The 15019-nt window shown below is 39.0% G+C and overlaps 1 protein-coding gene across 7 annotated transcripts in view; it reads right to left on the bottom strand.

Moving 5' to 3' along the window:
• Positions 1-15019, bottom strand: part of Kdm4c (lysine (K)-specific demethylase 4C) — a 163368-nt gene that overhangs the window by 24743 nt on the left and 123606 nt on the right. For all 7 annotated transcript variants that reach the window (NM_001172095.1, NM_144787.2, NM_001356561.1 and 4 more), the window contains 2 exons: positions 7371-7556; positions 3322-3492 (listed from right to left, as the gene is read on the bottom strand). In NM_001172095.1, the coding sequence (NP_001165566.1) occupies positions 3322-3492; positions 7371-7556 (357 nt within the window). The remainder of the gene's footprint in view (positions 1-3321; positions 3493-7370; positions 7557-15019) is intronic.

Genomic DNA, 15019 nt, shown 5'->3' with positions numbered 1-15019 from the left:
CTAGGTAGTGAAATTTCCTGCTGCTATACATACTCTCTAGAAACAAAATTCCAATCCCTTTATGACTGCCAAATTTATTTTCAAATATAGAGTTTTTGCATTAGAGAACTCTTGTCTAATGAATTAATAAAGTGAGCTGAACACTGAATCTTTAAATAGGGGACTATACCTTTCATTACTGAAGTATCAGCCTTCAAAATAGGTTGTATTTATGTCACACATAAATAACTTATGGTCATTAAATTTGTTGTCCTAATTTGATTTTCATATTTAAAAGCAAAATTGTAACTCAGTCTTCCAAGATGCTAGAAGCTGCAAAGTTTGCAGATCTGCGGTGAGCAGGCTAGACATATAGAAAAGCTGACGAGCTGATGGGCCCATATGATGAAGGAGACAGCCAGTTCCTACATGTTGTCTTCTGACTTCCACATTCACACCATGGGATGCACTGACTTCTCCACCCCAACACACTCTCACACATATACATATACACATGTACACAAAATAAGCAAAACTAAAGTATTCACAAGATTTAAAAAATCTTTCTAAATGCAGAAGACCCACGTCTGCAGAGGAACATAGAGCAGACAGCAACGATTCTACTTAACTTGGGAGAAGTCAGATTGTTCCGTGTAGGTCCACCACTAGAGGACTACCAATAAGGGCTAACCAAAGAATAGAGGGCAATCTATTTTATTCAATGAATTTAAATGTAAAATTCATCTAGAAAAAAATGAAAAGGTTTGACCAAAAAAATCTGTGCACTGTCAAGTGGACATAAAATTAACCATAATAGTCTTGAACTGTGACATTAAGTTTGTAAGTTTCACTCTACCTGTGGGAGCAGTAGCAAGTGTCACTTCCTTTTCTGCTTGGCAGGTTTGTGTGGTTCACTGTGGTGATCTCTGAGAGCAGTACAGACACACAGCTTCAGATATACTCCAATAAGCCATTAGTCTTCATTGGGAAAAATTCCAAGATTTTCAATGTGTATAAATTCATTGGATTTAAAATCTTTTAAACATTAGTTTGGTTTCCATTTATGTCATTTTAAATCTTGTGAATACTTTAGTTTTGCTTATTTTGTGTACATGTATATGTGTAGATGTGTGAGAGTGTGTTGGGGTGGAGAAGTCAGTGCATCCCATGGTGTGAATGTGGAAGTCAGAAGACAACATGTAGGAACTGGCTGTCTCCTTCATCATATGGGCCCAGGGAACAGAATTAGTTTAATCAGGTTTGGCAGCAAGAACCTTTACTGGCTGAGAAATATCCCTGACCCAGTTAAGAATACAGAGATGTGCCCTTCCACATGGCCCTTGCTGCTGGGGCAGGCTCCTAGTTGCTCCCATGAAGACTCCATATCCTGATACATCCTAGAGGACCTGCAGCATGAAGAGCAGTTAGACCCACTGCGCTCAGAGCAGTTGAGGATCCTCTGCACTCAGCTGGACAACAGCTTCACTGTTCCACAGAAGATCCAACAGTCTGAAGGCCTCCCAGGAGATCTACTGCAGTCAGGGCAACAGATCAGCAGCTTCTCTGCCCCTGTGAAGAGCCCCCAGTAGGAAGGCCCCACAGATGGTCTGATACAGCCAGGGCCGCAAGCCTACCAGGAGACCTGAAGCAACCCAGGGACAAAAGAGGCAGACTCCATACAGTCACCCAGACCAACAATCATCTGGGATATCCAGATGGTGAAAGGCAAGAGCAAGACCATAGGCAACAGAAGCCAAAATATGTGGACATCATCAGAAGCCAGTTTTCACCCCACAGCAAGCCCTGAATACACAGGAAAATTAGGAATCTGTCCTAAAATCTTATCTCATGAAGATAATAGAGTCCTTTAAGGAGGATATCAATAATGCACTGAATTTCTGTATTCTGAATTTTCCTGTATTTCTATACAGGAAAGTACAGGTAAACAGGTGAAGGGATTGAATAAAGCGATCCAAGACCTAAAAGTGGAAATAAAAACAATAAAGAAAATGCAAATGGAGGCAGACCTGGAAATGGAAAACCTAGGAAAGAGGTAAGGAATTGCTGATGTAATTATTACCAACAGAGTACAAGAAAAAGAAGAGAGAATCTCAGGTATAAAAGATATGGTAGGAGAGATTGAAACAGCTGTCAATTCAAAACATAAAAAACTCCTAACCCAAAGCATCAAGGAAACTCAGGATACAATGAAAAGCTAAATCTAAGGATACAATGAATAAATCAGGATACAATGAAAAGCCAAATCTAAGGATAGCGGAAATAGAGGAAAATGAAATTCCCAGCTCAAAGGACCTGAAAATGTCTTCAATAAAATCATAGAAGAAAACTTCCCCAACATAAAGAAAGAGATGGACATAAAGGTACAAGAAGCCTATAGAACCACCGAATAAATGGAACCTGAAAAGAAAATCCTCTCGTCAGATAATTACCAAAACACTAAATGAACAGAGCAAAGAAAGATTAAAGGGAAAAAGGCCAAGTAACATAAAAAGGTGGACTTATCAAAATTACACCATATTTCTCAACATAGACTATGAAAACCAGAAGGGCCTGGTCAGAGGTCATGCAGACTCTAAGAGAACATAAATGCCAGCCCAGGCTACTATATCAAGCAAAACTCTCAATCAACATAGATGGAGAAACCAAAATATTCCAGGATAAAACCAAATCCAAACAGTATCTATCCAACCCAGCCCTACAAAGAATACTGGAAAGAAAACTACAACACAAGGAAGATACCTGCACCAAAGAAAGGATATCTCACAACAAAGTCAAAAGCAGAGAGCCACAAGCACATCAAGCCACGTACCAAAAAATAAAACAAAACAAAACAAAACAAAAAACAAACAAAAACATATCTGGAACCAACAATCATCTCTCTTTAATATCTCTCAATATTAATGGGCTCTCAACTCACCTATAAAAAGGCAAAAGTTAACAGACTGGACTAAGCCCTGAAGCCAGCAGAAAGAAAGTAAACAGGTAACCTCAGGAAATAGGAGGTTAGGACCCCCCCCCCCCCCCAATGCACCAGAGACCTGGGAGTTGAGAGATTCACCCCAGGATCAAAGGGAGTGATCCTATATGAAATGCCTGAAAGCAGGGAGAGGGAACTTATAGAGCCACCTCCAGCAGACATACAGGACATCAAGTGAGAGATGGGGTTCCAAACAAAGTCCTGTCCCATGTAAGAGTTCAGCAAGAAGGTACTCACCAGAGAAAAAGGTCAGAACTTAACTTTTGGACTGCCTTACCTTTTTACAGCTTAAACAAGTAAATTCCTGTTCTAAGGAATCAGACATCCAGGGGAATCCTCCTTACCACAATATCTTCAGGAAATGTGTCTCTGCTGAAGGAGCCATCATCAAACATGACCTCATAGAAGGTTTGAGATGTCACATCTATCACTCTGCAGCTGTAGTACCGAGTGTTTCGATGTTTTGTGATGACTGTCTGACCCACAGAAATGGCTTTCTCACAAGTTTTGGATTTCTGTGAGATGGAGAAAAAGGAAAAAAAAAAAGAGACGGATATGAAAAAAAGAACAGAAAATAAAAAGTATTTACTTGGGAAGCAAAAACTGACCTTGTCAAGATTTAAATATTTTAAACTTAGTATTAAAGAATAATTTCAAATGTAAAGACTACAATTAGTACAAAAGTAGAGCATCTATCCTTTGACAGGTATCAAAATTCATCTATTAGTCAGTCGCTGCTTACTAACACATAATAACTAACGTCTTAGGATGTGCTTTGTTGTCTGATATTTCAGTGTGAAAGAGGATAGAAATTATGTTTCATTTGTGTATAATTCTGCCTCTGTGGCTTGTCTTTGATACCTGAGCCCAACTCTTCAATTCTCTATGGTTTTCTTAAACTACTTTGAAGCAATGCACATCATGGTGTTCATCACCTAAATACTTCAACGTTTCCTTTCTAAGAATGAGGTATCCTGTTATATAACCACAGCTCTAGATAGTAATCAACTAGAAGAAGGTGAACACTAGCACGACATTTTAATCTGTCACCTGGATTCAACTGACCTCATAATGACCTTAGTGCTTTCCTTTCCTCTCCCCCAAAACTCTGAAGAAAAGGATCCATTCTCCACTTCAGTTTTGTTTATCTGTCCCATCATTTTAGACTCATATAAATTCATTTCTATAGACCTTCTTTAAAAAAAATGGTACTGATATTTTAGAAAGATAAAATTTCTCCTTCTGCTTTTCAATAGATATCTGTATAATATTTCCCCATGATTATAAACAGTACTGTACTATACTATATTCTTTTCAGGATTCTTTCCATCTGAGGGTACTTGATGTCTGCATGTGTCTCAATGTTACTTTTGATTCTAAATGAAAGAGTGACCCAATTTCTCTATTTTTCTCTTATATTAATATATAATATATGGGACGTTTTCTTACTATGGAGAAACATCATAATCCTTATACAAGTCTGGTTAGATTTAACATCCAATAACGAATCTCACTTATTCTTTATGATGATGGTGGCACATGCTGATCATCCTGCTCATTTGATCAAGTTAAGTCCACGAGGCAGATTAAAGTGTCAGTGTTCATCTTCTTGAAGGATTACTGTCTGGAGCTGTGATTATATAAAAAAAATCTCATTCTTAAAAAATTTACTAGATATCACTTGGTATTTGATATGGGCATCTCCTATGTTCTCTTGCATCTACTTACTTACCTACCTACCTACCAAACGTGTCAGCATGAGCTGATTAATCTCTTATTCCTAATTGTATATAAGTCCTATTGTATTTTATTAATTGCTGCTCACATCATCTCACATTTGCCCAACATAATCTTTAAATGTATATATGTATCTTCTATCTATCTATCTATCTATCTATCTATCTATCTATCTATCTATCTATCTATCTATCAGCAGTTCTCTGCTATATGTCCTAAAAAGTTTTACATCTTCTCTGTAATTAGCGATTATGGTTCATTTCAGAGGTGAATGGCTCTTTACGATTTCAGAAAATGGGGATGCAGGTACTTTTTTCAAGACCTGTGCATGTCTGAACATACACAATACTATGTAAGAAGCTATACAAATGCTACTTGTTATTTCTTTTATATCCTTATCTATGTTGATGTAATGTCAAGATAAGATTAAAGCAGCAATTGTACTGGAGTCTAATTGAAGAATAGCTAAGTAGGAGCTACCAGGACTATACTTCAACAACCTAGAGTTACCTGCAGAGGGTCGGGAGCAATTAATTTCAAAACCTACAACTTCTTTTATTTATATTTAAGGTATATGATATATTCCTTTATAAACATACCGCACATAAAGTAGTTTCTAAATTACCTGACAAGTCTTGTTTCCTTTTTCATCATCTTTTGTAAATGGTTAGCAGCCTAAGCCTAACTAAGCCACACACCAGAGTGAAGCGGAGCCAGAGTCCTAGAGCTCTTAAGTCCAATTTCAACAGAATCACCTATAGCCACAGGGCACTGCAGTATTAAAATGGGATCTATGGTCCCAAGCATACTGTTAGCTCTATTTAAGTTTGGAGTTAAGGGTTCAACGAGTAATAGAGCATATAGGTTGAACAGTCAGTCACCTGTCATTTATGATTACAACAGATTGTGCATAGAATTAAGTGCCTCTGAAATTAGGTTTATTATTTTTAAAACAAGAAAATACTTACATTATTCGTGTAAGATTGCAGTACCAGCAATCGTAGAAGTAAAAAAAAATTAGTATACATTTTCACTTTTTCATAGCTATCAGCTTTTATTGGCAGATTCTAAGCATGAACACTGATCACTATGGCTCTAGAGGTCAGGATCTTATTATACTACAGAATACATCCAGAATCACTGAATGGGGTAACATTATTGACTTCTTGATGTACGTGGCAAGTGCCACAGTAATGTATATATTATTACTAATTTATTAGTCTAGTAATGTGTGGTTGTTACTGAATACAATCTTTTTGATTAAAGGACATCAACTAACTAAGAAAAAGACATGGGTGTCTCCTATGCAACCTATAATTTCACATAATGGAAAATAACTTTAAAATAAGGAGCTCATAACAGCAGTTTGTCCATTTGAACATTCTCACACATCCACACAATCGCTAGCCACAAATGTCAGCTATTTCTAAAGACACTAGTAGACACTAATGGAATCATTACAAAAGGCTGGAAGGTTGCTGTGTAGGTAAGATATTTCTACAAGTCAATGTGGACAATTTTGGCACCTGCTCATAAAAGATCATTAGTGGGTCCATATGACAAAGATATGTTTTTTACATGTGTGAAGTTGTCAAATAATAGAAGTCATTCCATTAAAACAAAAACAAAAACAAACAAAAAAAAAAAAGAGTAGGGCTGGTGAGATGGCTCAGGAGTTAAGAGCACTGACTTGTATTCCCGAGGTCCTGAGTTCAAATCCCAGCAACCACATGGTGGCTCACAACCATCCATAATGAGATCTGACGCCCTCTTCTGGTGTGTTTGAAGACAACTACAATGAACTTACATATAATAATTTAAAAAAAAAAGAGTAGAGGAGAAAAATATTATTAATATTAATAGAGACAGGAAGAGCTTGTAAGGATACAAATCTCTATATTGCCCTAATCCTTTTAAGCTTTTAAGTCAAGGGAATGGTTTCATTAACCAAGGAAAAATTAAGCAAATTACAGTTTAAACTCAAGTTATCTGCGTACAAATTCTATTTTCTTAGAGGAATTTCAGTCTTAAGTAATATGAATGAAGGGGGGCAAACTATTTTTCCTTTCTATAATCTATGCTAATATATTCTCCTCACGTTAAAAGTTATACACTTTCATAGTCATATTCCACTGATCTTCCAGGGCCTTCATGTTAGAGCTCACTTATCCTGTGTTAGGTAGAAAGAAGCAAAAGTTCCTGGCCATTTTCCTTTTACAACGTTGTTGCTATTTCTTTCTTTCAGGAAAGATTTAAATAAATGTGTATCATTGCACACAGAATGCATTGCAGATTTTAGGAGCTCTTTTCACGTTGTTCTACTTGAAATTATCTTCTGACATGCTGAACACATGAACAGCACAATCTATATACAACTATTCAGATATCTGTACACAGATCCAAAAAAAGAATGGATCCTAAGAGTTTGACTCATTTTTGTATACATTCACTCATTCAACTTACTATAAATACTGTGTTTAATGCATAGCCGAAACTGAATGGTTCTGAGCAACTATGTTTAAATAATAGTTCTCAATTCCGAGTCTTAATTATACTACAGTCTGGACATGTCAACACTCACAAGGTATTAGAGACCTGTGACAGGTCCCAGAAAGAATTCAAATAAAGTGTCAGCAAATGGGAGAGCAGATCTTACCGCGTTTGAGTTGACTCTATGTCTGAAGCATGTGATGTTTACCACGTAAGGCCAGTCATCAGGCTCCATGAGCACTCCAGCAGCATGGGCACACGTAACATGGAATGAAGCTGGGCAGCGGCCATAAGAACACTGGATGCAGGCTCCAGAAACCTTTTTAACCCGGTGTCTACAGAAGATGCATTTCTGAAGGATTAAAACAGAGAATATAACATTCATTCATCAAAGAATAATATGAACAACACAAGTTCTGATTCTGGGGCCTTATCAGCAAGAACATAGGGAGAGAGCGCATACCATAGAACAAAAACAAGGTCCTTACAATTTTAAAGCATTACTTTAAAACTTACCTTGGTATTTTTAAAAATCACCGCTCTCTGTTTTGAAACAGCACAAAAAGAAAAGGAACTGTTAGAAATCACTACAATTTTATGAGGTCCCATTTATCGATTCTTGATCTTACAGCACAAGCCATTGCTGTTCTACTCAGGAATTTTCCCCCTGTACCCATATCTTCGAGGGTTTTCCCTACTTTCTCCTCTATATGTTTCAGTGTCTCTGGTTTTATGTGGAGTTCCTTAATCCACTTAGATTTGACCTTAGTACAAGGAGATAGAAATGGATCAATTCGCATTCTTCTACATGATAACCGCCAGTTGTGCCAGCACCATTTGTTGAAAATGCTGTCTTTTTTCCACTGGATGGTTTTAGCTCCCTTATCAAAGATCAAGTGACCATAGGTGTGTGGGTTCATCTCTGGGTCTTCAATTCTGTTCCATTGGTCTACTTGTCTGTCACTATACCAGTACCATGCAGTTTTGATCACAATTGCTCTGTAGTACAGTTTTAGGTCCGGCATGGTGATTCCACCAGAGGTTCTTTTATCCTTGAGAAGAGTTTTTGCTATCCTAGGTTTTTTGTTATTCCAGATGAATCTGCCGATTGCCCTTTCTAGTTCGTTGAAGAATTGAGTTGGAATTTTGAAATGGGACCTCATAAAATTGCAAAGCTTCTGCAAAGCAAAAGACACTGTCAATAAGACAAAAAGGCCACCAACAGATTGGGAAAGGATCTTTACCTATCCCAAATCGGATAGGGGACTAATATCCAATATATATAAAGAACTCAAGAAGGTGGACTCCAGAAAATCAAATAACCCCATTAAAAAATGGGGCTCAGAGCTGAACAAAGAATTCTCACCTGAGAAATACCGAATGGCAGAGAAACACCTGAAAAAATGTTCAACATCCTTAATCATCAGGGAAATGCAAATCAAAACAACACTGAGATTCCACTTCACTCCAGTCAGAATGGCTAAGATCAAAAACTCAGGCGAGGATGTGGAGAAAGGGGAACACTTCTCCATTGTTGGTGGGATTGCAAGCTTGTACAACCACTCTGGAAATCAGTCTGGCGGTTCCTCAGAAAATTGGACATAGTACTACCGGAGGATCCCGCAATACCTCTCCTGGGCATATATCCAGAAGATGTCCCAACCGGTAAGAAGAACACATGCTCCACTATGTTCATAGCAGCCTTGTTTATAATAGCCAGAAGCTGGAAAGAACCCAGATGCCCCTCAACAGAGGAATGGATACAGAAAATGGATACATTTACACAATGGAATACTACTCAGCTATTAAAAAAAATGAATTTATGAAATTCCTAGGCAAATGGATGGACCTGGAGGGTATCATCCTGAGTGAAGTAACCCAATCACAAAGGAACTCGCACAATATGTACTCACTGATAAGTGCATAATAATAGCCCAGAAACTTAGGGTACCCAAAATATAAGATACAACTTGCCAAACGCATGAAATTCAAGAAGAACGAAGACCAAAGTGTGGACACTTTACCCTTTCTTAGAAATGGGAACAAAACACCCATAGAAGGAGTTACAGAGACAAAATTTGGAGCTGTGACGAAAGGATGGACCATCTAGTGACTGCCATATGCAGGGATCCATCCCATAATCAGCTTCCAAACGCTGACACCATTGCATTTTGCTGAAAGGACCCAGTTATAGCTCTCTCTTGTAAGACTATGCCGGGGCCTAGCAAACACAGAAGTGGATGCTCACAGTCAGCTATTGGATGGGTCACACGGCCCCCAATGGAGGAGCTAGAGAAATTACCCAAGGAGCTAAAGGGATCTGCAACCCTATAGGTGGAACAACATTATGAACTAACCAGTACCCCGGAGCTCTTGTCTCTAGCTGCATATGTATCAAAAGATGGCCTAGTCGGCCATCACTGCAAAGAGAGGCCCATTGGACTTGCAAACTTTATATGTCCCAGTACAGGGGAACGCCAGGGCCAAAAAGGGGGAGTGGGTGGATAGGGGATTGGGGGGGTGGGTATGGGGGACCTTTGGGATAGCATTGAAAATGTAAATGAGGAAAATACCTAATTAAAAAAAAAAATCACTACAAATTCTGACCAGCCAGGCTTTAGGATTCTGACATTAGGAAGAGGCTAGGGTTGAGATGTCTTCCGTATTTGCTGCTCTTTCCTGACAAAGACTTACAGAGAACTTCTGCCTTTAAGCAAAGCTATCCGCTCAAGGATGGGAAGTGAATCAATGTCTTCAGGGAAGCTAACAGTGATGTTTGTTTGATATATCGTCGTACTAAGTTTCCTGGGTTAGCTCTGAATTTGTTCTGTAGGCTAGGAAGACCTTGATATTGAGACTCTCCTATTTCAGCCAGAATAGTTTGTATTACAAGACTCTGCCACCAGGCTTGGCTCCCTAGAGTCTTAAGTGGTAACCCTATGCGACACAGGTACAAAGGGAACTTAAGGATATAAGATTATAGGCATTTGAGAGCGGGAAAGTATAGAAAGACAAGGCAATTATTTTTGCAGACCACTCATTAAGGTATCAGTGATGCCTTGAGAAAGAATGAGAAGGCTATGTCTGGGCAACAACTAATACAAGAGATTCGAGAGTTAAATGGGGATTCTGAGGGAAGCACCCCTGTGGATGCTTTAGAATAAGTTTACCAAAATGCTGACTGCCAGAAAACAACAAAAGTAGAAAATGCGGACACTGATACCATGGGATTATCACCTTCGTCATTCCTTACATTTTTCCAGGGAAGGAGCCTGGAACTGCTCATTTTTTTCATTGAATTAAACAGATTCCTTCAAATGAACTTTAGTCAAGTTTCATGACCTGCTTCTTCTAAATCTCAACAGACACATTACATGCCTCAACAAAAAGACACTGGAGCATGAATCAGAGCGACCAGGAAGTCTATAAACAGATCTAAGAGCATTGAAAACTCTGAACATTCAGGGTAGAACCACGGCATTTATATTTTATGACATAAATCTCAGTGATCCTGAGGCTGGAGCTCCACATATCGGTCCTTAAGAACCTTTGGGTGGGAAGGCTACAAAATATAAAGCAGCAACAATTCTGAGGTACTTTTAATTCAAAGGAATGAAGGAAGTATAAGCTACTCCATCTGCTGTCCAATGCCTAGAGAAGAAGATGCTCAGAAGAATGTCTTACAGAGTACTGTACTCTGCTGGGGAACTGGATTCTCACACTTCATTCTGAGGCACAGGCCACTGAGGGCACTAACAGACTGAGGAGGTAATAAGCCCTTGTAATGATTTACTTGCGCATATAGCTTGGCAAAGGACATCAAGAAATGATGAGCTATGAAGTAGTTGGAGGTTCAAAACACCTTGTCTTTTCCTATTTACATATTTTATGATTTGTTATATTATTATAATATTATATGATTTATAGATAGATAGATAGATAGTTATTTTGCCAGTTTTTTAATCATTCTTTTTCCTTCTGTAAATATCAAGGTAATTCTAAAACAGGCATAAATATCTTTAAAAATAAAATTACTGTTTCCTGGTATTCCATATAACATCTCAGAGCAGGACAATACTGTGTATCTTGCTCCAGGGCCCAGCCTGAGGGATCTGCCTCCTCTTCCCTTTCTTTCACATACCCAGTCCCCAAATCTAGTCCTAGTTGCCCATCCACTGTCTGTCTAACCTGTGCTTGCACTGGCCACAACCTATATAAGCTCTGAACTGAGGGACATTATGTATGATAGCATAGAGCCCCAGGTACCATCTGACATCATCCCTTTTGAATGTCATGCAACCTTTCAGCTAAGCCAGATCTGATGCATCTTACACCAGGGCTATCCTGGTAAGTTTTCTGGAACATCCACTCTCAAGTGCTAGATATAATCCAGATTTCAAATCCAGCGAACAGGCCAAGTCTCTGCTCTTATAACCCACAATCTACAGGCTTTGGACAGGAGGCACATCCTGTCTTCCAGGAGAGAGTCCTTTGACATTACATTCAACCTTCAGGATCAAGCTTCCTGTTTAATCTGTTTCCTATCACAGTATACTATGTCTACATCAGACAGAAAACTAACAAAATAAACCCACATGCCCAAGTTTAACCACAAAAATAAACACATTGTGAATAGTCAAAATAGGATGTGTCATCTTAAATCCAGTCATACAGAAGGAAATATTTGGCATAGAGAATTACCACAGCAAACCTAAGCATGAAGAATTTTTTTTATAAAAGAGAAATTATAGACTTCAAAGAAAAGAGTTTAAAGAAGACATTAAAAAAAAAACCTCAAAAACCTTAGAGAATGAAATTTAAGAGCATAATACCTGAATGGTGCCCAAGATAATACAAAAATAGCACTGGATTAAATGACAAAGACAATGTAAGATTTGACAAGGTAATTCGATAAAAAGATGGAAACATTGAAGAAAACTCAAGGTGGAATAAAGAAAGAATTGGAAAACACAATCAGAAAACTCAAGGATCAGATAGTAGAAGCAAAGAATATGGAAATTTGAATAAAGCATAAAAAGGAAAGACACAGGAACTGTCAGATACAATGAAAAGATTAAATCTTTGAAACAACAGGATCATAGAAGAAAATGTCCCCCAAATAAAGAAAGACATTTAGATACAGATATAAGAAACAGAATATCAAATAGATAAGATAAAAAAGAAATTCTCCACTGGATAAGACACTTAAAACATAAGCCATACAGAAAAAAAAAGAGTATTAAAAGCTGCTTAAGAAAAAAGAAACATTCTCAATGGAAACTTTGAAAGCAAGGAGGAGAGGAGATTTCCTAAATAGAACTCCAATGGCTCAGGCTCTAAGATCAACAATTGGTAAATGAGAACTCATGAAACTGAAAAGCTTCTGTATTGTAAAGGATATAGACAATAGGACAAATCTGTAACCTACAGATTGGGAAAAAATATTCACTAACCCCACATTCTGTAGAAAGCTACAGAATATCCAAAATATATAAAGAACTCAAGCAGCTAACCTGTTTTAAAAAAAAAAAAAGATAAAAAGATAAAACAATCAAACACTGGAGTACAGAACTAAATAAAGAATTCACAACAGAAAAATCTCAAAGGGCTAAGAAGCACTTAAAGAAATGTTCAAAGTACTTAGTTGTTGGGGCGGACCTGCAGCTCTCATGTCTGGGTTGGAACCTGGGAGGCATCTTGGAACTGAAAGAAAAGAGGGAATCTAGGAGGGTAGAGAGAGAAATGGAGCCAAGAAAGTATTCTGATCAAGACTCAAATTTTTAATGGTGGGCACGCTTTATAAAGGAGAGGGGAGGCCCATTCCTGCCAAATCATCCTTGGAGCCCAGCTGCAAGTGACCACGTGTAGGCTACTGAATAGCTAGGCAGACTCCCAGCAGGTAGCAGCAGTGGTAGTGGCTGAACAATAGAGTGATCTAGGGAGGCAGGCTCCACCCTAGGTGATCTCCTTAGTGGTATTGCAAAGTCAAGGTCTGGCTCAGGTGGCTTCAGGCTTGTGGAAGGCTACACTTAGTGATCAGAGAAATGCAAATTAACACAACCCTGAGATTCCACCTTACACCAATCAGAATGGCTAAAATCAAAACCAGGTGACAACACATGTTGGAGAGGATGTGGAGAAAGAGGAACACTCCTTCATTGCTGGTGGTATTGCAAAGTAGTAAGACCACTGTGGAAATCAATCTGGAGGTTCCTCAGAAAACTAGAAATAGATCTACCTAAAGTGGACCCGCTACACCACTCTGGGGCATAAATCCAATAGATGCCACACAATGCAGCAGTGGCAAGTGTTCCAGTATGTTCATAGTGGCCTTATCTGTGAAGGCCAGAAGCTAGAAACAACCCAGACATCCCACGACAGAAGGATGGATACAGAAAACGTGGTTCATTTACACAAGGGACTACTACTTAGCTATTAAGAACGAGTTCATGCAGGCAAACTCATGGAACTAGAAAATATCATCCTGAGTGAGGTAATTCATACCCAAAAGGACATGCATGGTATGTACTCACTAATAAGTGGATATTAATCAAGAAAGTACAGAATACCCAGGATACAATCCACAAAAGCCAAGGGGCCCCAGTGAGGATGCCTCAATCACTCTTGGGAGGGAGAAGAAAACAGTCATGGGGGTGGGGGGCAGAAGGAGGGAGGAACCTGGATAGGAGAGGGGTCAGTGAGGGGAGAAGGGCAACATGATCAAGTATTAAAAGTGGGGACGGGAGGGGGAGCAGACCCTCCAGAATGTACCAGAAACCTGGGAGGTGAGAGAGTCTCAAAATCCAAAGGGAGGCACCCTAGATGAAATGCCCAACAGTGAGGAGATGGAACTTGTAGAGTTCATCTCCAGTAGAAAGACAAGGCATCAAGTGGAGGGATTGTGCTGCCATCCCACAGTCAGAAACTGACCCAGAACTGTTCTGTCTAAAACAGCAGGGACAAAAATGCAGAACAGACTGAGGGAAAGGAGGTACGGTGACAGGCCAAAATTGGGATTCATATTAAGGACAAGCTCCAAGGCCTGACATTATTACTGATGCTATGGTGTGCTTATAGACAGGAGCCTAGCATGACTGGCCTCTGACAGGCCCAACAAACAGCTCAGTGAGTCAGATACAGATACTTAACGCCCCAACAATGGGTAGAAGCTGGGGACCCCTGTGCTGGAATTAGAGAAAAGCTGTAAGAAGCTGAGGGGAGAAAGACCCCATAGGAAGACTAGCAGTCTCAACTAACCTGGTCCCCCCAGAGATCTCTCAGTCTGCCACCAACCACTCAGCATACACCAGTTCATATGAAGCCCCCAAAACATAAACAGCAGATGACTGTCTGGTCTGGCCTTAGTGAGAGAAGATGCACCTAGCCCTTGAGAGACTTGAGACCCCAGGGAGTGGGAGGTTTGGCAGGGACACACACACACACACACACACACACACACACACATATTCTATTGGAGATGGGGGGGGAGATATGCGATGAGGAACAGAGGCCAGACCAGGAGGGGGAATAGTGACTGGACTATAAAATAACATCAAGATATATATATATATATATAGATAGATAGATAGGTAGATAGATAGATAGATAGATAGATAGATAGATAGATAGATAGATTGATAGATATAGATATAGATATAGATATAGATATAGATATAGATATAGATATAGATATACATATATACATATATACATATATACATATATATGTATATGAACATGATACGGCCAGGCAGTGGTGGTGCACGCCTTTAATCCCAGCACTTGGGAGGCAGATGCAAGCAGATTTCTGAGTTC

This window comes from Mus musculus, chromosome 4, assembly GCF_000001635.26.
Source record: "Mus musculus strain C57BL/6J chromosome 4, GRCm38.p6 C57BL/6J".
Taxonomy (NCBI): Eukaryota; Metazoa; Chordata; class Mammalia; order Rodentia; family Muridae; genus Mus; species Mus musculus.
This window is presented reverse-complemented; position numbering and strand designations above follow the sequence as displayed.